This window comes from Filicampus tigris, chromosome 10 (genome assembly GCF_054856515.1).
Source record: "Filicampus tigris isolate MCC_2025a chromosome 10, RoL_Ftig_1.0, whole genome shotgun sequence".
NCBI lineage: Eukaryota > Metazoa > Chordata > Actinopteri > Syngnathiformes > Syngnathidae > Filicampus > Filicampus tigris.
Window position 1 is genome coordinate 14,193,046 of NC_141226.1, and position 21,286 is coordinate 14,214,331.

General features: G+C 42.1%; 4 protein-coding genes across 14 annotated transcripts in view; 2 read left to right on the forward strand and 2 right to left on the reverse strand.

Moving 5' to 3' along the window:
- Positions 1 to 9,073, reverse strand: LOC147140934 (acyl-coenzyme A thioesterase 3-like). 3 transcript variants are annotated; one of them, XM_086042525.1, is made up of 5 exons: positions 5,799 to 9,073; positions 3,513 to 3,990; positions 2,543 to 2,730; positions 1,823 to 2,193; positions 1 to 1,005 (listed from the first exon to the last, which is right to left on the reverse strand). In XM_086042525.1, the coding sequence occupies exons 2-5, from the start codon at positions 3,982 to 3,984 to the stop codon at positions 768 to 770; spliced, it is 1,269 nt and encodes a 422-aa protein (XP_085898651.1). In that variant the 5' UTR covers positions 3,985 to 3,990; positions 5,799 to 9,073; the 3' UTR covers positions 1 to 767. The 3 variants fall into 3 exon arrangements, with proteins under 3 accessions (XP_085898651.1, XP_085898650.1, XP_085898649.1); XM_086042524.1 differs by lacking the exon at positions 5,799 to 9,073 and adding an exon at positions 4,755 to 5,775; XM_086042523.1 differs by lacking the exon at positions 5,799 to 9,073 and adding an exon at positions 4,072 to 4,739.
- Positions 4,951 to 9,966, forward strand: sdr39u1 (short chain dehydrogenase/reductase family 39U, member 1). Its single transcript, XM_086042528.1, has 6 exons — positions 4,951 to 5,113; positions 5,814 to 5,920; positions 6,012 to 6,094; positions 6,889 to 7,010; positions 7,110 to 7,262; positions 8,064 to 9,966. Exons 1-6 carry the CDS (start codon positions 5,098 to 5,100, stop codon positions 8,525 to 8,527), a joined length of 945 nt encoding a protein of 314 aa, XP_085898654.1. The 5' UTR covers positions 4,951 to 5,097; the 3' UTR covers positions 8,528 to 9,966.
- On the reverse strand, positions 9,212 to 14,313 carry mettl17 (methyltransferase like 17). Of its 3 annotated transcripts, none has more exons than XR_015088303.1 (13): positions 13,993 to 14,312; positions 13,506 to 13,647; positions 12,953 to 13,102; positions 12,787 to 12,874; positions 12,587 to 12,668; positions 12,443 to 12,516; positions 11,895 to 11,989; positions 11,730 to 11,800; positions 10,722 to 10,829; positions 10,536 to 10,655; positions 10,379 to 10,465; positions 9,738 to 9,870; positions 9,212 to 9,360 (listed from the first exon to the last, which is right to left on the reverse strand). XR_015088303.1 is itself a non-coding variant. In XM_086042520.1 (13 exons), exons 1-13 carry the CDS (start codon positions 14,065 to 14,067, stop codon positions 9,252 to 9,254), a joined length of 1,398 nt encoding a protein of 465 aa, XP_085898646.1. In that variant the 5' UTR covers positions 14,068 to 14,313; the 3' UTR covers positions 9,212 to 9,251. The 3 variants fall into 3 exon arrangements, 2 of the variants coding, with proteins under 2 accessions (XP_085898646.1, XP_085898647.1); XM_086042520.1 differs by having other exon boundaries at positions 9,738 to 9,934; positions 13,993 to 14,313; XM_086042521.1 differs by lacking the exon at positions 13,993 to 14,312 and adding an exon at positions 13,774 to 13,955 and having other exon boundaries at positions 9,738 to 9,934.
- The window catches only part of parp2 (poly (ADP-ribose) polymerase 2), a 16,256-nt gene continuing 8,391 nt past the window's right edge, over positions 13,422 to 21,286 (forward strand). Inside the window, exons 1-3 of one of the 7 annotated variants that reach the window (XM_086042516.1) lie at positions 13,422 to 13,563; positions 15,395 to 15,604; positions 16,522 to 16,698. In XM_086042516.1, coding sequence (XP_085898642.1) covers positions 15,541 to 15,604; positions 16,522 to 16,698 — 241 coding nt within the window. In that variant the 5' untranslated portion in view covers positions 13,422 to 13,563; positions 15,395 to 15,540. Of the gene's footprint in view, positions 13,564 to 14,037; positions 14,554 to 15,391; positions 15,605 to 16,521; positions 16,699 to 21,286 lie in introns of those variants that run through there. The other 6 variants (XM_086042518.1, XM_086042517.1, XM_086042514.1 and 3 more) reach the window with 6 other exon arrangements.

A 21,286-nucleotide genomic window follows, 5' to 3' on the forward strand; every position in this document is an offset into this window, starting at 1 on the left:
TTCAAATTATATATTTTTATTTATGCATTATTTTCTATGAAAATAGATTTTAAAACACAGTATATTTTTTTTACCAAAAATGGCAATCTTTCCATAATAATGTCAGATTTATAAAAAAAAAAAAAAAAAAAAAAAGACAAGGGTAATAATAGAACTGTAACATTAAGAGAAGGAAGCTGTATATTTTGAGGAACAAAGTTGGAGTTTTATGAGAACAAATCATCTTATTTTATGAATTAACTTTTTTTTTCCAGAAATAAAGTGTTGTTTAGTTTTATTTTACGAGAATAAAGTTGTTAAAGTATATGTAATTACAAATGTTTAAATTAGATTTTTTTTAAGATCTGCTGGTTACAAACTAAAACCCAGGGTTTCAATAGATAGAAGTTGAGCTTGTTTGCATCACATCCAACCATCATCTTCTTACTGCACCCCCCCCACCCCTTTTTTGGTTCTTATAGCTTTGACCACAGTGATTCATCAGCACCCGTACAAGCATAAAGAGACATGACAATCTGGATTAAAACTAGTCTAATCTTTGAAAAAAAAAATTACATTTACCAGAATTAAGTGTCATTAGTTGAAAATTGTGTTTCATGAAGTTTGTCATTTGTAATTACTACTACTGTTTAATTTTAAAACGATTTTACAAATTCCTACTAATACAATAAAATATGAGAGTTGCATCAAGAAACTGCTATTGCACATCAGAAAATTAAATACGCATTATACTTCAACATGAGGCAGATGATTTAGCATCCTTCAGTTCATAATTTGGCTTTGGTATTGGCTTGTCCGCAGCTCAGTCGGCTCCTGAAGAAGTCCTCCACCTTCTTCCAGGCGAGCACCTCGGCACGGGCATGGGCTCGGGGCTCGCCACCCCACAAGACAGGTACGCGCAGGAACCCGTGCACACCCGAGTAGCAGTGGGGCCCGTAAGGCGGCTCCAGGTGGTGCCCGGCTCGCGGGTAGCACACAGTCTCAACGTTCGCCTTCCCAGCCTGCCTGACTCCAACAAAAAGAAACATTTTAATTGTTTTTTTTGCCAAGGAAAAAAGTCAGACTCTTAGGAGAATTAAGTAGAACTAACATAAAACACAATAAACAACACCGAATCTCATGCTGACTTGAAAGCCAAACAATAAAAATGTGTTTTAAGTCGTTCCAATTTAAAATCACTGTCCAATTTAAAACCCAAATTCAAGACTGTTGGCTTTAGACACGACACCAGGGGGCCCAAGTCAACAGGATCGGATGTACAAGGGCCACTGGGACCAAACATCATAACTTCTGTTTTCTTTTCATTGAAGTTCAAAAAGTTTAGTGCCGTCAGGCTTTGATTTCCTCCAGACAGGACGAAAGTGGCCTAAAAAAGGAAATCAACCCAAACATTTGTTTTTTCAAGAATATGTTCCCAGCAGGCCCACTAGTTGAAACATGGTATTCTGATTAATTTTGCATTTGTGGAATATAAATTAAGCAGCAAAAATGCACTCGTTTTTAGCAGTCTCTGGGGGCGGCCATTTTGTCTTCTGTCGACTGAAAATGACATCACAACTGCTCACAAAGACCAATCACGGCTCAGATTCAGTAAACAGGTCAGCCGTTAATTTTGAAACGCAAAATTAATCAGAATGCCGTGTTTCAACTAGTGGGCCTGCTGGGAACATATTCTTGAAAAAAATATATTAGGGTTGACTTCCACTTTAAGGAGAAAGCAACATGTTTTGCTTAGCTGGACATAGATCTGACTGTCCTCTGCATAGCAGTGAAAGGAAATACTATGCTTTCTTTGGATAGAATAATAATAATAAACAATTACCTGAGTCGCGCCGCCATGCTCTCCATATAGGTCAGGCAGTCAAAGTTGAGGCCGTCCTCGGAAGCCAGAAGGAGGAAGTCAGCAGTGGATTTCTCCACGGGGACCCTGCTGGTCCGGTTCTCTTTGCTGTCGGGGTCGCCGACGCCGTATTTGATGATGTTAGCGCCGTCGGCGGTGGGTATGATCTTGGACATGTCCAAGGTCACGGAGGAGAGGACCTTTTCACCCCGGTAGTGCAGAGGCGCTCCGATGTTGGCGCTGCAAGCGTTGATCCAGACCACCGCACGCACGCCCGGCACGAAGGACGCCAAGGAGAGGGCGATGTCGCCCGCTTTGCAACGCCCGACCACGCCCAGCCCGTCACTGCCCACCTGAAAACACAAACAACAATTAAGCATGTAACATCTAATACGAGGGCCCAACCAATATGTTTTTTTAGGAAGATTCCAGTATTTGGCAGAATAAAATTCCGATAACTGATTAATCAGCAGATTAATTACATGAAGAAAATAGCTTCATGTTAACGCCTAAATCAATAAAAGGCATGAATAAGAGGAAGAAGATTTGACTCTTTAACAATACTTTCACACCAAGTTTAGGGTTTAGAATTAGGGTAGATGGGGTTAGGGTATCATGAGTGGGTTAGGATTTCAAATCGGGAATCGGACAAGGCGTAGGTCTCCTGATTGCCGATGATGTCAGCGTTCACAGTGTGGTCACCTTAGGATGCTGCTGTAAGAAGCACAGACCCTCCTGGAAGTGGTCCAGCTCCAGATACTTGACGGCGGCGGGCTTGTCGTAGAAGACGGGCATGCTCAGGACAACAAAGCCTTTATTGGCCAACAGGCTGCCTCGCTTCTCCGACGCAAAAGGGGACAAATCCAGCACGCCTGGAAATGGACCTTCACCTAAAGTAGTCGCATCAAAGTGTCAGCATTTGTCAGAGTCTCAAGTCAAGGTTGAAGGTTTAAAATTAGGTTTTCAAGTTCACTCTTTTCAAAGTAGGGTTTCAAGAATGGGTTCAAGTTTCGAATGAGTCTGGAAGCCAAGATAAGGGTTTCAAATTAGGCTTTCAGTGTTGAGACTGCGACCAAAATGGTCAAAATGGACCAATATGGCCTTTTCAGCGTGTGTAATTAAGAATTTAATCTGGTCGCATTCGTGCAAGTTTACATGTTTCATGCTCCCTCCATTGTATCAGACATTGTGGTTTAAAGTGGCACAATTTTCCACGCTTCCATAATTTCCACATTGTTTGTACATAGAGTCGGAGACCACTTTGGATTTACATACAGGCCGCAGATGCGCATGGGGTTGCTACATTTCATGGTTCACATCGGTACACATCCACATGTGCGCATCCCCGTCCATAAACATGCTGGCATGCGCGTTTATTTTTTAACGGACCGTATGAATGTAACACATTAAACATACTGTTAAAATGTCAGGTGGCGCATCACTTTGCACTGTCAACATGTTCCGAGCTACTGGTTATTGTTTCGAGCAAAGGTTAAGTTACGGTGAAGTTTGAAAATTACAGTTTCAAGCCAGAGGTTATGGTTTCAAATTAAGGTTAGGTTTTCAATTTAGTCCTTCAAATAACGATTGGAAACTTGTGCTAGGGTTGCAAACTAACTCTAAACAGGTTTTAAAGCACAGGGTAGGGTTTGAAATAACAGCTGGTTCTTACCTGGTGGTGTGAATAACACTCCGTTACGCTTCCCGACGTTGATGACCTCCCTTGCGAGACCCTCCTGCATCAGGACCCTCTCGTTGGTGGCCTCCGCCAGGGTACCTCCACGCTCCTCCTCCTCCACGTCCACGCCGTCGTGCACGGAAAACCTGACCACGTGGGGATTCTGCGCCTTATCCCAATGGAAATATTTGAAAGGGACGGTGGAACGCATGGACCACAGTAGACCCATGGGCTCCACCCCCTCGTAGGTGCCGCACAGGGCGGGGTCCCGGAGGAGGTCCAGCTCCCCGCCGCTGTCCGCCCGGTAGATGGCCGCCGAGCGAAAGACCACACCCCGATCGTCGGTGGTCCGGGCCCTCAGGGTGACCACCTGCCCAGACCCCAGACCGGCCACCTTCACGTGGACGGGCTCGTCAAAAAGGCAGCGGGCACTCGGGAGAAGACGAAGGCGCACTTGAGGCAACATGCTCAACTTAAAGGGGAGAAAGAGAGGAAGCAGTCACGACAGTGGTCAGCTATAAAAAATTAAGACGTTTTCCTACAATATACGTACAACGTCAAAGTTGCACATCAGTCACAACAATGGACAGATATTCAAAAGTCACTTTATTCTATATGACCGGTTGACACACATGGGGCTGATTCTTTCACAAGGAAATATGTTCTAATGCCACTTAAATGGTATTCGTCGACGGCTGGTGGGGTGTGGGGCTATGGATTCCACCCTTCCATAGGTGGACGCCCTGGACAGAAACCCTCCGCCCCCAACCCTTAGCATGCCACTGCTCCTTACTGGTCTTTAAGGGTTAAAAAGACAGAGCGTTATATTTAAAAAACAAAACAAAATAAAACAAAACAAAACAAAAAGATGACAGCCTGACACCGTACACATTTAAAAAATGTAACATTTTAAACGTTTACTCTTATAAACAGACGGCTCGATTATCACTTCAGATGAGTCGCCGTAGTGTTTGGCCGAATTCGTCTGTAACAAAATGTTACAATTTCACCTTTGACCGTGTTTTAACTGAAATGAGGCGCTGAGCCAAAATGGAGTTGCTGTTCCGGGGTAAAGATTAAAGGGGCAAAGATGACAATCTGTGCAACTATTAAGTGCAAGCAGTTGTCGTTTCTGTCAATTTGATTACGACAAATAGTGTTGCACCAGCTGAGTGCACGAAAATATTTACATAGTGCAAGTGCACTGATTTTAGAAAACAAAAACAAAAAGCTTACCAAAAGTTGGGTCACTTCGGTCACAGGTGCCTTGTCTTGTCTCGAAAAGGTGTCGTTCAAGGTCACAAGTGTCGCAACAACTTGTATTTGTGTGTATTTTCTGTGCAAGATTTAATGATGCGAGATTTAACGGGAAAGTTCAGTCTGTGTAGGAGGGAACTATTTACATAACTTTCGCGCTTCTTGGACTACAAATTGACGTCACTACATCGACTACGGCATTTCGGTAGGTCCGAAAGGGAAAAGCAGCTGAGGAGACGTCCTCTGAGTTGCACTAATTTTTACGTCTGACGCCACGTTTGGTCATTAAATAGTAACACTCGACGACTGCATTTGATTTATTATGAGAGTCATTATAGGTATGTAAGCTTTAAAAACCTTTCATATTTGTTTTCGACGAAGAAAAGGTCAATGTGACACCATGGTACTTGCTAGTCGTTAGCATTCTTATACTGTACTTTCAGCAATTTTTTAAAGCCTATCCTGATATTCAAACCATACAGATTCTAATAAACACTACTAAAGCTTTATTAGGGTAGTTAGTCTTTTGCCAAAGTTCATCTCTCTATAATGGCTCGTTTTGTAAGAATGTGTTTTACGCATGTGCTGTTTTGACAATCGTTTGCTGGCATTGCCTTCAGGGACAGTCTGAAATTACACTTTTCATGACAAACAAAAAAAAACTAACCTGTCCGACGACGGTCTAACCCAGTGGGCAATTCCGTTACTCGAGGACTGGTATCCATATATGTCACTCTGCTGCAATTCACCTGATTCAAATGATCAGAATCGTTATTCAGGTCTGCAGACCTTGCTGATGATTATATGATCATTTGAATCAGGTGTGTTGCAGCAGGGAGAGACGGGAAAACATACAGGACACTTGAGGACTGGAATTGCCCACCCCTGGTCTAACCCCAGCTCATGTTTCCTATTAGTGGTGCATTCACAGACAGTCTGACATCATACCTTCCGCACGTCCTAATATTTAGTTAATTAGTTAGTAATTATCCATCCATCCAACTAACTCACCTACCTACTTACCTGACTTCCATGCAGGGGGTGGTTCTGGCTTTGTGGGTCGTGAGTTGACTCGCCTACTCCGGGACAAAGGCCACGAAGTCACAGTGATCTCCCGCCATCCCGGCCCCGGGAGGATAACATGGGTACGATGATCTAGATGTGACATGTATCACATTTCTTCTGTATTTGAGTGCATCATAATTTGGCTCTTTCTTCTTTCTTCTTTCCTGCCAGGGTGAGTTGGAGTCATCCGGCCTCCCACCATGTGAGGCCGCTGTCAACTTGGCAGGGGAGAATCTGATGAACCCACTGCGATGGTGAGCATCAACATTACACTTGTAGAATGCAGACATCTATTGTACCTAAAATGAGAGATGGGTAACAATTACACAATAGAAATAAACAGAATGGCTGGAAATGAAGTGAGACAAAAAGATGTCCGCTGCGTACACAAGTACATGTGTGTCAATTCAAATGATTGCTCCTCTCGACAATTTGTCATTATAACTGTCACTTTGCACAGTAGAAATAAAGATCTTCTACACATTCGTCTAATGTCTGTGTCATGATCAATATGATCACTTCTCTGACCATCTCTACATGGTAACAGCCATCTTGCATAATTGAAATAATTACAATGTCTAAAAGTAATCCATGAAGTAAAAAAAAAAAAAAATCCAGAACAAGTAGGAATAATCCACAGAGAGGGAAAAGGCAGAAAAACTAGAAGTAATCTACAGAGGGGGGAAAAAACACAATGGAATATGCACAGGCAAACTTTTTCTTACGATTAACGCAATTTCTCTTGCCAGTTGTTCACATTAATTGCCGCCATTACAAATAAAGTGAACATCTAGAAATATTCCAAAAAGTAAAAAAAGGTCAAAAAGTCAAGTCAATGGCACATTAACAATTTTTGCATTGATTTTGATCTCGCTCTCTCAATTACTCATACTTTGCACAATAGAAAGTAATAGAACTTGAAATAATCCACAAAGTAAAAAAACAAAAAAAAAACTCCACAGTACACGTGCGTGCCATGTACATGCCACATAAAATGACTCTGGATAATCCGGATTTGAAACAAGTGACAATTCTCTTTTTGTTTCAGGTGGAATGAAAGCTACAAGAAGGATTTGTTTTCCAGTCGCGTCGACAGCACAAAAGCTCTGGCTGACGCCATCACAGCATCCTCGAGTCCGCCACACTCATGGGTCCTAGTGTCTGGTGTAGGTTAGTGATTAATCGTATTGTTTGATGCTAGATGCTAGCGAGAGTAGCCACTGTTTTGTATTGAAATGCTAGTAACTAGCTATTGTTATGTGACCGCAGCGTGCTACAAACCCAGCCTGACAGCCGAGTACACTGAGGACAGCCAGTGGACGCCATTCGATTTCCTCTCCAGGCTGGTTAAAGAGTGGGAAGCCGCTGCATTGCTGCCAGAAAGTATGACAAAGACCACCAAGCAAGTGGTAGTCAGACCTGGTATGTGAGAAATTATACATAGTTATACATATTTATGGATGTTATTTCATACATATGCCTACAAGGTGAAACATTACATTGACCTTTAAATGAGTATGAAGCCTGAGTTTGGTGAGTTTCACTTATTAAATATATTAATTATATTCTATTAAGTTGTGGTGTTGGCTGGTGTATTTTCGGTTCTGTTTTAAATATGTAATTTCCCAAAGTAATTACACAAAAAGTTATATTTTTATGTGGGAAAATATGTTCTATTCCTCATTAATATATCATTAACAGTTCTATATTTTTGATTGCAGGGAAACAATTGTGTGCAATAATCATGGTGATAGTTTGTCAGATCATAAATCCTAAATGTTTGGGAAAAAAAGTGAAATACTATATTTTGCCATCATTCTTAAAATATATTTTTTTAATTGAGTATATTTACTAATTCACATTTTATTATATTTCTATACTTAGAAATGTACGTCCTAAAAATATTTTAAATTAAATGTTTCAGTAAAAACATCGATCAATAACCAATCTTCTAAATTACTGTAAAAAAAAAAAAATCTAATGTAAACTTGAATGCACTGTAATATTTTATTGATAATATATCCTCAAAAATATAGTACATTTTTTCATCTAGACAACATCAATACACTGCAGTGTAATATTTTGCTTTCACTGATAAGAAAGCCAATTTCATTTAGTATGATAGTGTCAAAAAACATTTAGAACAATCATGATAGTTTTTTTAATCATGAATTCTGATACGCTTTTTTGACATACCCTGTTATTCGGTCCTCCCTCCACCAGGGGCAGTTTTGGGCCGTGACGGCGGTGCCATGAAGCAGATGCTGCTTCCCTTCTGGCTGGGCCTGGGCGGCACCCTGGGCTCCGGTCGGCAGCCCTTCCCGTGGATCCATGTGTCGGACCTGGCTGGTATTATCGCCCTATCCCTGGAGCCGCCCTTGCCCTCCGATGCGCCACTCTCCTCGGAGACCCCCTCTGGTGCGTCGTCCTCCTCCCGGCAGGTCCTCAATGGGGTGGCGCCCACCCTCAACACCAACTATGAGTTCACCAAAGAGCTGGGTCGGCTGCTGAGTCGCCCCACCATCTTCCCTGTGCCTGCCTTCGTGCTCAACACCCTGCTGGGCTCGGAGAGAGCAGTAGTACTGGCTCAGGGCCAGAAGGTGGTACCCAAAAGGACTTTGGAGACTGGGTTCCAGTACAAGTACCCGGACTTGACGTCGGCCCTCAAAGAAATTGTCGCCAGTTAACAAAAACTTAGTCTACGTTACAAGAAAAACCTCATAGTCAATTAATATGATGCAATGTATTACCCCCCACCTCCCCCCAATAAAAAATGGAGTTGCTCCTCTACTGTAAGAAACATGGTGATTAGCTTTACTCATGCAAAAACAGCCTTTTACGTCAACTAACTTCCATAGCATGGGTGGTCAGTGGGAAGTTTAATGCAAAATTTCTTAGCATTAGTCATAATTAGAAGTTTAATGAGCATGAGTTGTTTGGGGGCAGAATATTACCAAAGGGTTGGGGGTCTTTCCTGCTTTTAATGCCAAGTTAGCAATTCAATGATCACTTTCTTAACATGGATTATTGGGGGCATTGTATTACCCAAAATATTAGGGTCATTCCTCTACTGGAAAGAAAAGTAATGCTAACTTTCTTAGCATGAGTTGTAAGTTAGCCGATTTAACAGTACATGGTATGAGTTGTCGACTTGTCAGGAGCATCATATCCTCCCCTTCCCCCCCAATTTTTTTTCTACCTTGACTAACAAATAAGGAATGGAAATGTCCTTAACATGGGTTTTAATTTAGCGGTTAGTTTTGCTAAACCTGGTTTAGTGCTAACTTCCTTAGGATAGGCTGTAGGGGCAGCTAACTTCCTTGACGTGAGTTAGGAGTTAATTATGTGATGTAGAAATAAGTCACTGCTAATTTAATTAGCAAACTGTAGCTACATTTTATTAGCAGATTATCATGCCGCTGGTTCCCTGTCATCTTCATTTTGGTTGCCGTTGTCATCCTGCTGAACAAGAGGAAGTCGGTCACCCCATTCACTACTCCGGGCACAGCGGTACACGTCTCTAAATGGAAAAAAAATATTAAAATAGCTTATTCAGGAAAGGCTCTGAATGTTTATTTGCACACTACTAATGTTAATGAAGCCAGAATAAAAACTTTTAAGTAAATTAGTATGACCTTATTTCTTACACTTGTTCAGTAATATGCAGCCCCTAACTCATCCTTAAGAAGTTAGCATTGAACAGCTAATTTACAACCTATGCTAAGCAAGCTAGCATTCAACTGCTAACTTAACATGACCTAAATTCTAACAATAGAGTAGCAACACCAACTTTGTGTAATTTATGTAATATGCTGTTCTAGTAATGACTCATGCTAAGGAAATTTGCACAAGACTACTAATTTAGCACTCAACCTCATTAGCTGGGGTCTAGCTCACCGTCCGTGTTTGCGGGCGGTCAACACCACATGCTCCAGGCGTCCGTTGGGGTGACACAAACGGCAGTGCACGTGCCTCGTCCTGGCCTGTGGGGGTGCTATCAGCCGGGACCAGTCCACCACCGTGTCTGCTTCTAGGGGATGGCGCCGCTCTCGGGTCATAATCAGGTAGCTGAATCTTTCCGTCTGACTATTGTGCTAAAACAAACATTAAAGGGCAAGTCATCCCAAACATATTTTTTCCCGGAATATATTCTACGCAGGCCCACTAGTTGAAATACGGCATTCTGATTAATAATGCGTTTGGGGAATATAAATTTAGCAGCAAAATGCACACACTTTTAGCCATCTCAAAGGGTGGCCATTTTGTCGACTGAAGATGACTTCGATGTCATCTTCAGTTGACAGAAGTGACAAAATGGCCGCCCCCTGAGCTAGCTAAAGACGAGTGGATTTTTCATATTCTACAAACGCAATATTAACCAGAATGCCGTGTTTAGACTAGTGGGCCTGCATGGAACATATTCTGGAAAAAATATGTTTGGGTTCACTTCCCGTTTAAATGTAATAATGAGTGTGTTGTAAGTTAGTTTAATGCCACCTGCCTTAGCATGGGATATAAATAAACATTACAATACCTACCCCGTATAGAGGCATGTACAACTGCTGGAAGTTGCAAGGTATGACGGATGGCAGCGCAAGTTTGGGACACATGGCTTCATGAGGACACTTTAGAAAAAAAAAAGATGTATCACAATGTAGCATGACGTCAATAAATATAAATGTTCAAAATAAATACCGGAGCAAACACCGTAGCTGGTCTGGGGTCGTGGACGTTTTTTTCTTTGTTCTGAAGTAGAGTGTCTCGGGCCGCCATTAGTATCTGATGGCCTTCTTTGGTTCCATTTTCCACCAATAACTGAAACGAAAACAGTCTGCAGGATTCCATTCATTATTCTATTAAATTCTACTCTGTGCTACCTACCAAGTAGGAGGCGGTCTTCCTCCACAATGTGACCACCGCCTCTTCCCGCTCCTTGGTTGTGGGAATTTCTGACAGCGTGAAGGCAGATGCCACCAAGTCAAACTGCACCTGAGAGAACAGAAGTGGTCTTCGTTCGACTACGTTCAGCAAAAATGTTTCCTTTTCCAGCTAAGTCAGGAAGGGATCAAAAGTTGTTAAATACTAGGCTACATCATGAAAGTTACCAAAATGGTTCGCCGCTTGGCAATGTCGTTCACAAAGCAAATTTGGTTCCTTATCCAGCTACTGTAATTTACAAAAGCACAATGATTCCCTTAATATGTTATGAAGTCACCAAAGGTTAGCAGAAGGTTGGCAAAATGGTTTCCTATCCGGCTGTGTCATGAAAGCTAACAATTTGATTCTATTGCTTGGCTGCATTGTGAAAGTTACCAAAATGGTTCCCCGCTTGCTTATGAAATCAAGGTACCAAAATGACTTCCTGCCCTGCTACGTCATGAAAGTAACCAAAATGGTTTCCTACTTGGCTACATTATCATCCATCCATTAACTACACCGCTTATCCTCACAAGGGTCGCGGGGAGTGCTAGAGCCTTTCCCAGCTGTCTTTGGGCAGTTGGCGGGGGATACCCTGAATTGGTTGCCAGCCAATCGCAGGGCACACGGAGACAAACATGCGCACTCACAATCACACCCATGGGCAATTTAGAGTGATCCATTAACCTTACATGCATGTTTCTGGAATGTGGGAGGAAACCGGAGTACCCGGAGAAAACCTACGCAGGCATGGGAAGAACATGCAAACTCCACACAAGAAGGCCGGGGCCGGGCTCGAAACCACGACCTCTGAACTGTGAGGCGGACGTGCTAACCAGTCGACCCACCGTGCCGCCCGCTACATTATTAAGGTACCAAAAATGGTTCCCTTTCCATTTTAATAATGAATGCATTCCTTGTCCAACTAAGTCATGAAGGTACGGCTCTATGTCCAGTTGTACTGGATCTCACCTTGGGAGATACGGGGAGGAATTGCCTGAAGTAAACATGTTTGATGTGAGCGTCAGCATGTTCGCCGTCTCCTACACAACCACAGAAAAAAAACGCAATCAGTTGAACCTAATCTAATGACAGCTTTAATTATTATTTTATTTTGCGGACTGAGCGAGCTTGTACCTTTAAGAAGTCGTTCTGCCAAAATGTTCATGGGCCCGGAGCTGTCCACACACACCAGCTCATTCAAAGTGGCAGACCAGCAAGTATGGGACGCCCTGGGAAATTAAATGATAGATTTGGATAAAAAAAAAAAAGAGTTGGATCCATTTACAAATGAATGCACAATGTGAACACATCCAGTGTGTTTCCATTGAAATGACTGAAGACAACCCAGTAGAACGGAAGGAATAACAAAGAGAACTGAATCCAGTTTCTAATGAACTCACAATGCAAATACAAAAATAACTTAGTTACGTTTGTCTTTCTTTGCTGTGAAATCCACTTTAAGAAGTCCATTTAAAAACTACGCTTCGAAGGAGCGTTTGAGGTTAGGCATGCTTGTGCAATGTGAACACCCAGTGGTCTAGTTTCACTTTACCTTATAGAAACGTAAACCTGGACCACTTTGTGTTCACACTGCACAATTTCAGCAAAACAAATTTTTCTGATCCGCTACCGAACTGGATCCAGTATGGACTACATGTAAAAACACCTTTAAGTACACTTACCAGGCCACCGTTCCCAGCCCAGACCCAAAATCCAGGAGGGACCGAGGAGCAAATGTGGGATCACGCTTCTTTATCTAAAAGCGATAAAAACAAAAAATTTTCAATATTAATTATGATTTCTCGCGACAGCAATTTTTAATGGACCTCGTTGAGAGCCCTCCTCACGGCGGCGTAGCCTCCCGCCAGCTTGGCCACCATGTAGACAACGCCAAGCTCCTCGTCATACCTTAAAAATTTTTTTTTTAAAAAAGCAACAAATGTGCTCAATTATATAACTTAAAATACAGACATTACAAAAATGTTTTAGATCAGCACAGGAATTTTATGGTGATGCGGTCAAGTACTTTAACGGAGTCCAGTGATAAAATGTCCGCCGGAGCTCTGACAACACGCTCCTCTTGATGCGGTCGGCCACCGCTTGCTCGTCTAAATCTACAAGGTGAAAAGAAGACACAAACATCAATAATATGCATATATTTGTGAATATTATTATCATATATGGTTACCCACCTGCTCCTTTGTCCACAGCCTTCTTCCACAGTTCCTTCTCCAGACTCACAGCCTTCTTCCTCACTGCCGAATCCTCCGCAGCTCGCTTCCTACTCCACAGGAAGTTGGTTAGCTTGCGAGCGCGGTCGGGAAGCTGTGTTACCTGAGACCCTAAGAAATTATTTCACATAATAACATCATAAATTATAAAAGATGCCAGTTTCTAGATTTTAAAGTACCTAGAATTGTTCCTTGCCTAGCAAAGTAATTAAACCGCCAAGTTTGGCTCCTTTTCGTATCCAAATCAATAGCAAAAATGGTTCCTTGTCCAGCTAAATCATGAAGTTAATTCAGTCACGTAATAAGATGGTTCTAAGCGTGGCTCATAAATCATGAAGGTACCTAAAATGGTTCCTTCATTCATTCAGTCGATACGTGACCCAGTTAGGGACAAATAGAGGGACAACCCACTTCCGTCCATGCTTAGTCCGTCCATTTTAAAAAACTTCTCATCCTCGCGGACAGACAAACTGTTCCGTCCGTGGGTTGGAATGCCCAGTTCTGTCACACTTACTTTGGATGATAGAGCGGGCGGCCATCAAGAGTTCATCGGGCAAGCGCAGGGTCTTGAGGTGGGTTACCCCTGGGTGTCGTTTGTGTGGCTCTCCTTTGAGGAAATCAGTTTTGGACTGAGGGTTGGCGATAACACTCAAGCTCTGGGAACAAAATGTAAACATCAAAAAGTCAACCGTTAAGTGGCGACACTGGTGAGTTAGAATCAGCATTCATGCAATGGTGCGCTTGACAAGATTCAAAACAACGTTTCTGCCCGGTGTACCCACAATGCTATGTGGTAAATCCATCGATCGTCACATTTGAGGGCAAATGTACATACTTGAGGCAAACACGTCAGGAAACGTAAACCAACACTTATGACACCATAACAATTAAAATAATTTTAAGGAATCAAGTACACTACACGACTAAATTTGAAAGTAGCCAAACTTTGCATGTAACGATGCTGCGTCCAATGACACCCCCGCCCCGCAAAATGACCTCACCCTGCTAGCAGCTATCCTCCTCAAAACGGTCGCCCGCTGGCAAAAGACACAATAAACGTAACTCCGTGTCGCCATGTTTCAGTATTTCTCGAACTTGTTAGTTATTAATTAAAATTGAAAAAGAGTGATACTGTCAGCCACATTACGTGAGCGCACATTTCCTTTATCCGCTGGCAAAATAACTCCGTGTGACGAAAGAGGCGGAACTTTTGCTCATCACATTTTGGTTCCTGGCGTTAAGTGGACGCCATCATTTGTGGTGTTTTACTTTATTGAAAAAAGAATTAATTATGTATGTTTTTATTATGTTTGCTATCAATCCGAATACGTAAAGAAATATGACGAGTGCGCATGCGTTGAACCATGCCGGCTGACTGACGAGGAAGTGCAAAGTTTCCCGCCCACTTTTTTATTCAACGGGTTTTGTTTACGGTGCGGCGCTGCGGAGCTAATATTGTTATTAATAATAATAATCAGTATTATTAACCGCAATGAGACGGTCAACAAGGAGTTCCAGAAGCAAAACTGTGCCTGAAAATGAAGAAAGCCGATCTGAGAAAGGTGACCGCTCGCTTGCTGGCCCGTCGGGGCTGGGAGTGAAAGCACTTGTACGCTGTAGTACATGTTCGACGCTTGATTTCTGTTAACATGTTAATGTAATATTTCATATCAATATCTGCCGTTGTTTTATTTCATGACTGATTATGTTGGCGGAGCTATTAGTGTTGTGTTCAACGTGTTTATTGTCCACACAATCCAAATGGCAGGAATTGGGGTTGAGTGTACATCCTCTTAATGACGTTTATTATAATTATGACGTTTGTATTGACGTAATATTCACAGTATGGTGCGCCTAGCTATTTCATCAAGGTAGCGGTAATTGTTTGCGTAGTACTGAAAGTACTAAAGTTGCTTGTCCAGCTCTGTGCCATGAAGGTACCTAAAATGTTTCCCTACTCGAATATGTCATCAAAGCACCATAAGTCAGGTTCTAAAATGTTCCTTGCCAATCTAAATCAGAAAGGAGCCTAAATTGGTTTCTTGAATGACTAAACCACGAAGGTACCTAAAATAGTTGCTTGTCTAGTTATGTCATGAAAGCACCAAAAGTATTTACTATTTGCCAGTTGGAACCTAAAATGATTCCATATAGGGCTAAATCATTAAGGTGCCTGAAATGGTTCCTTTCCTGGCTATGCCATGAAAAGACTATAAATGGGTCCTTTCCTGGCTAAGCCATGACCATACTTAAAATCCAACTCATTGGTTTTAATTAAATCTTTGTATGGTTATGTCATACACAATATATCCGTGTACAATGATTCCTTGCCTGGATATGTCATTAAGACACCAATATGGTTCCTTATGTGGCTAACAAATGTGTCATTTGACGTGTCAGTAGTGTGGCAATGGCAGGGCGACGAAGGCCAGTGGGAGGCGTACTCTCCACCCGACTGTGCCCTGCTGGACTCGGCCGTGACCTCAGGGCAAAGCTGTGTAACCCTGACTTTGGGTTCAGGGTTGGTCTACCAGGTGGACCTGAAGAAGATGGTCCAAGTCAACTCTGTCACGAAGTTCAAGAGGAAGATCCGCTCACAGACGCTAAAAGCAGGTGAGGGTGTGTTTGACATCCATCCATCCATTGTCTGAACGACCATTTATTTCAGGATACGAAAGGTAAAAGTATGGGCTGCTACTCGCAGCTCCAGAGTTTCCTGAACGCAACATACTCATAGCTGCTCTGCCATTGGCTATTACCTAGCATCTTCCTGGCATCCCATTGGCTAAGAGGGACCTCTACCATATGAGTCTATGTGTGTAGATAGACAGGTAGATACATATATATATCTATGCAGCGTCCTCGTCATTCGCCCATCGGGCCATGAGGTGTTCCGATAGTTTTACGTGAATTGGAAACGAGGAAATGAAAAAAAGGAGAAAATCGTTGTTGTTTTTTTTGTCCATACAACTAAAGCAAGACATAATAGAAAAGTATGAAAAAGGGATGCGTTTGGTTGATCTCGCCAAAGAATATGACCGTAATGTATCGACAGTCGCCACGTTATTAAATCAGTTCTTCACAAAACGCCAGGCAAAAAACATTTCTGAGAGAGAACATGAACCAAAGAGGGCAAAAAGCGATGAGGACAGCAATTAAAAGGTAAACGACCATCATTTTTATCCTTTACTCTATTCTGTGTTTTTTACATTATGCACAACTCTCATTTATTGTGCAATAATCTAATTGTAACATGTATTTGCTACATGTTTTGATGCATTTTTATGCTTTATAAAACATTGATGTCTGAATATTGGGGGGCTTGAAACGGATTAGGGCATTTACATGAAAAACACGTCCCTACTTACAAAATGTTCTACTTCAGAAATTTCTTCCAGAACCAATTAATTTCGTAACTAGAGGTACCACTGTACTAAAAAGTAGCGCACATACTACTGTATGTATAAATGGTAAATGAACAGTATGTGAGGCTTAAAATACTCACTTTGATTCTTGTGCGATGTTTCCAGCAGGTACTGATGACACCGGGGGAGACGCCAGTGCTCCCAACGGGGGTTCGGCGGAGGTTAAACAGGAAGCGGAGGAGAGCGACGAGCAGCCGACTAAAGGCAAGAGGAAACGAGGCAAGAGCACGAGCCAGGCCAGCAGCACGGACAAGAGACTCAAGGAAGAAACACCAGGTGAAGGTGCGTTGGATTCGCACACTGGGCGTGTTTGCATCGATAGACACAGTCATGGGGCACTTTCAATCATTTTTTTACACGGTACTAGAACAAACAGGTAACAAGCGCATTCATACTCTTGCTGCACAAAAGCAATTGACACCCCGAGGCACTAAACACACAAACTGAATGCAAAGTCATTACTTATAAAGGCAATGCGACTGCGTGAATATGCGCCAATTCGTGCCGGGCGATGTGAAAGATGTGACATGAGTTGGACGAACTTGCGAAAATTCACTTTTTTGCCGATTCGCCGGAGTTGGAAAATGTCAACGCGAGCCACAAATTGGGGTGCCGCTGCGTCACGGCAGCCAGTTGACATCAAGAATGTACACTGAAAAAAATGATGGTTGAATTTCCTCAATTATATTTTGTCAGGTGGTTGCACAAAATAAATTAATCTGGAGCCAGATATATATTTTAAATAGATGTATAGTTTACTTAGAAAATGTATGTAGATTCAGATGAGTATATTTTGTGCAACCACTTGAAGAATTAAAATTGAGTAAATGATGCACAGCATTTTTTTTTCAGTGTACCGCATCGCACACAGCTTCCTGGAGTTGTTGGGCAGAGCAAATGGAGGATAAAAATAATTGTCGCTATTTGTGAGCGTTCGGATCTTTTTGATCACTCCTCCTACCAATACCGGGACCTTATGGAAAAAAAAGAGCTGACCTGGAGAATGACGAGCGAAGAAGTTGCCGCATCTGGTAAGTATATTTATATTTGTTATTTGTTTACAGTAGTCGGTTGTACTTGACAATGAAACAAGCTAACTCGGGCTGCCATAAACGATTATTTTGATAATCAACTAAATCACTATTTATTTTTTCAATTGCATCTTAAAGGATAACAACATTGTAGAAATGTAATGTGTGTGGTGAGCGACAGCGCCACCATGTGCGCTGAGAGGGTGGGAGCAGTGCGCAATTGCGCACGTGCGCAGTTTAGAGGGAACATTGCTTAGTTATGCTTAGTTCGACAATTTTTTTAAGTTTCCCGTCATTCGTTTACCGCTTACAAAATGGACGTCCGTCATAGGCGGATAGGCGAACCGGTCCGTCACATAGGCCGTATGCCTAGCTCTGCCTATAACTGTACAACTAGTGAGGCAACAGGATATTCTCCATTCTTTTTGCTGTTTGGTAGGTAGAAACCCTCGTTTGCCAATTGACCTGATCTTCAGAATAAATGAGGAGGAAGGATGTAACACACATCAAGAGTATGCGCAAGAATGGCCACAGGAAATGGAAGAAGCGTATCCAAATCGATTGAAAAGAGGACAGCAAGAGGAAAAACATACGATGACCGAAAAATAAGACAAAAGTCAGTGCTTTCCCCAGGCGACGGGTCCTTGTGAAAAATATCTCAGAATATGGAGGACAATGTTGCGCTTCTGTTGGGAGAATCAAGTACACATTGTGAGCTCTCAAAAGGGGAAAGACGGCTATGAGGTAAAACCTGTATGTGTCACAGGGAGTCAGAATCCTTCATCGTAACATGTTAAAGCCGTGCAAAGCCTACCACTCCAGGAACGAACTCAAGGTACAGGAAGAAAGCAAAATCTGCATAGTCCGCAAGAGCTTGCGCCGTGATTGGTGGTCACCTGAGCCCAGAGCAGCTGTGATATCATTATCAGTTGATAGCAAGTGGCAAAATGCCCCCGCCCTACCCCCACCTTGAGATGGATGAGAACGGGATTTTGCTGCTTAATTCAAATTCCACAAATGCGATATTAATCAGAATGATATTTTTAGACTAGTGGGGCGACACAGAACATACTTTATTGCCAAGAAATATGGAATAGTATATTTTCTTTTGTACAATATTGTTTACATGACATTCACAGTTAGTGTATTATAGGAGGTGATATTGTACACTACAGCAGAGTGCAGTGTAGAGCTTTTTGTTTGAAAGAACAGTTGTGAACCACGTGCAAGAATACCCCTTTGTTGTGGAAGACAGGACTTTGAAAAAGAGAGAAAAAAAACACATGGTGCTGTACCGATGGCTGATTGAATGTTTTCCTCTGTTAAGAGCAATAAAGCAAGAGCTCATTCCACACCCTATTGTGTCCAATGAGTCGTGTCAATTTTGATGGACGACATAATTGCAACTAGTTGACTAATCTTGGCAGCCCTAAAGGTAGCAATTAAGTTAGCCCAAATTTTAGCACAACCACTGTTGATACCAACACAGATTGTTTGACTTTTTTTTTCTTTTTATTTAATTGTCTAGCGATGTTCATATGTCTTGTTTTGTTTTGTACCAGAGGAGAAAACCCTAATAAAGCGCAAGGGCCTCAGGAACATGCATTTAAGGGAGAAAAAGATGACGGAAGAGACAAAGAGCGGCTCAGCAGTAGCGACACTGAAGAGGAGGAAGTACTCTGAGACGGGGTCAACCCTGACAGGGACGAGTTCGAACATGGGGCGATGGGGCAAGGAAGATGGAAGCGCAGAGCCCAGAGGGGCACGAAAGGCGCAAGAAGACAATCCAGAGTCATCGGGTCAACCCGAGATTAACACAGAAGGTTGTTCACTCGCTCTGGGCCTCATTCACTAACACTGCATACGCCCAAATTTGTGAGCCAAATTTGCGTACGCACATTTTGACACACAAATGTGTGATTCATCACTATCTTCGTACTTCAATTCGTGCGTATTCGGCAAGCAAATTATGCGTAAGTGCAAACGATCAGCTTTTGAAAATATGTAAGTTAACATACGTCTTTTACCCAATATACATAAAGTATTGAAATCACAGTCATTTATTTAAACACTAATACCATTAGTAATTTTAACGCTAGTAATTTAGATTTAAATCATGCTGTCTGTTAGTAGCTGTCCATCAAGAGCGGACTGCCCGAGCACGTTTTGATCACCATCGAACCCATCGAACCGATCGCATGAATCCATTCCTGGGTTATGCAGGCGTGTTTTGTCGCTTAGATTGGATTCTGACTCATCATCATAAGCATGGTGTGAAGAAAATGGGCCGATGCGCACGTGTCATGAATCCGACTGTGATTTTGCGTTCACGCTAAACTTATGTACAAAGTCCGTACATTTCTGCACATTCATAGTGAATGAGGCCCTCTGTCTGTCCCGCTCCCTCTAACACACCCGCACAAACACTCTCCGTTAATTCTTTTCTGTTTACAGATCAACTGGATCTTTCAGATGAGGATGAACAAGAGCCTCAAAGTGCAGCTGCTCCCCAAAGACCATCATTGGGTATGTACATTAGTATATTTGGATTTGATTATTATTATTTTTTTAATGCGATGAGTATTCTCTAGTATAGACGTACGTACTTAATGCACTAACCGCATGCTTTTTACCATGACCAGAACTGTATTCCATTCAATTTGTTTTTTGCATCCATTTTTTGTGTGTCTGTGCTCTGGTTTGAATATGTTAATGAATATAAAACTTTACAAAATATGCCGTTTCCATTTCCCACAGCAAAGAGGAGAGTTAATTGGAGCGCAGCAGGGGATGAGAAGGAAAATGAAATTCTGGAGCTACTATCACATTTTTTGAAACAGCATGCCTACTCGGGTCCACCCCCCCAAGCCTCAGAGGATGAGATGTTTCTGAAAAGCTTGGTTCCTTCCCTGCAACAAGTGCAACCCCAGCACAAGGAACGTGTCAAATTTGAAATCCATAAATTGGTTTACGAAGCCAGCACTGTAATGGTCAATTTGGAAAAACTGGAAGAAATGTCCGGGTGACAAACTTTGCAGGGAAGGAAAAAGGCTTTATTAGTAATGAATATTTTCAGAGCTGGGCATTGTATTAGAATTTAGACGCCCCCACCCCCGGGGACCAGTCCGTCACATAGGTTTGTCTTATTTATTATTTATTATTATTCTTTTGATTAAAAATGTAAACTTATACAATAAACCCACTGTATTTTACTTTGTTGTTTTTCTTTCTACACTTTTTTAGACAAATACAATTAATACATACACAAATCAAGTCACGAGCAGGGCCAATAATCAACATCTCATTTTTATCTGTTTAATCTCAGCAAGGCACGTCTCGAGATTACAGCAATTACCTGGGTTTGTTATGTCTAGCGGCATATATAAATGGGTATCATCAGCATAACAGTGAAAACTAATGTTATATTGACATATAATATCACCAAGCGGAAGTATGGAGATGCTAAACAATAGGGGTCTAAGTACGGATCCCTGCGGGACTCCACATGTAACATTACACAACTCAGAAGTCACATTGCCATGAATTACACAGTGAGGTAAGAATTAAACCAAGAAAGTACTGAGCCTGAAGCGTGTGTTGGTATCTTGAAGCCTTCAAGGCACTCTAATTGTATGTTATGATCGACAGTGTCAAAAGCAGCGCTAAGATCGAGTATGAGTATTGATGAGGTTTCGGAGTCCATAGCTAGGAGAAGATCATTAGTCTCTTTAGCAAGGGCCCTGTCAGTTGAGTTGGTCGCCTTTAAATCCTGACTGAAGAGTTTCAAATCGATTATTAGCCGCCATATAGTCATTAAGCTGTTACGCAGACTTTTTCAA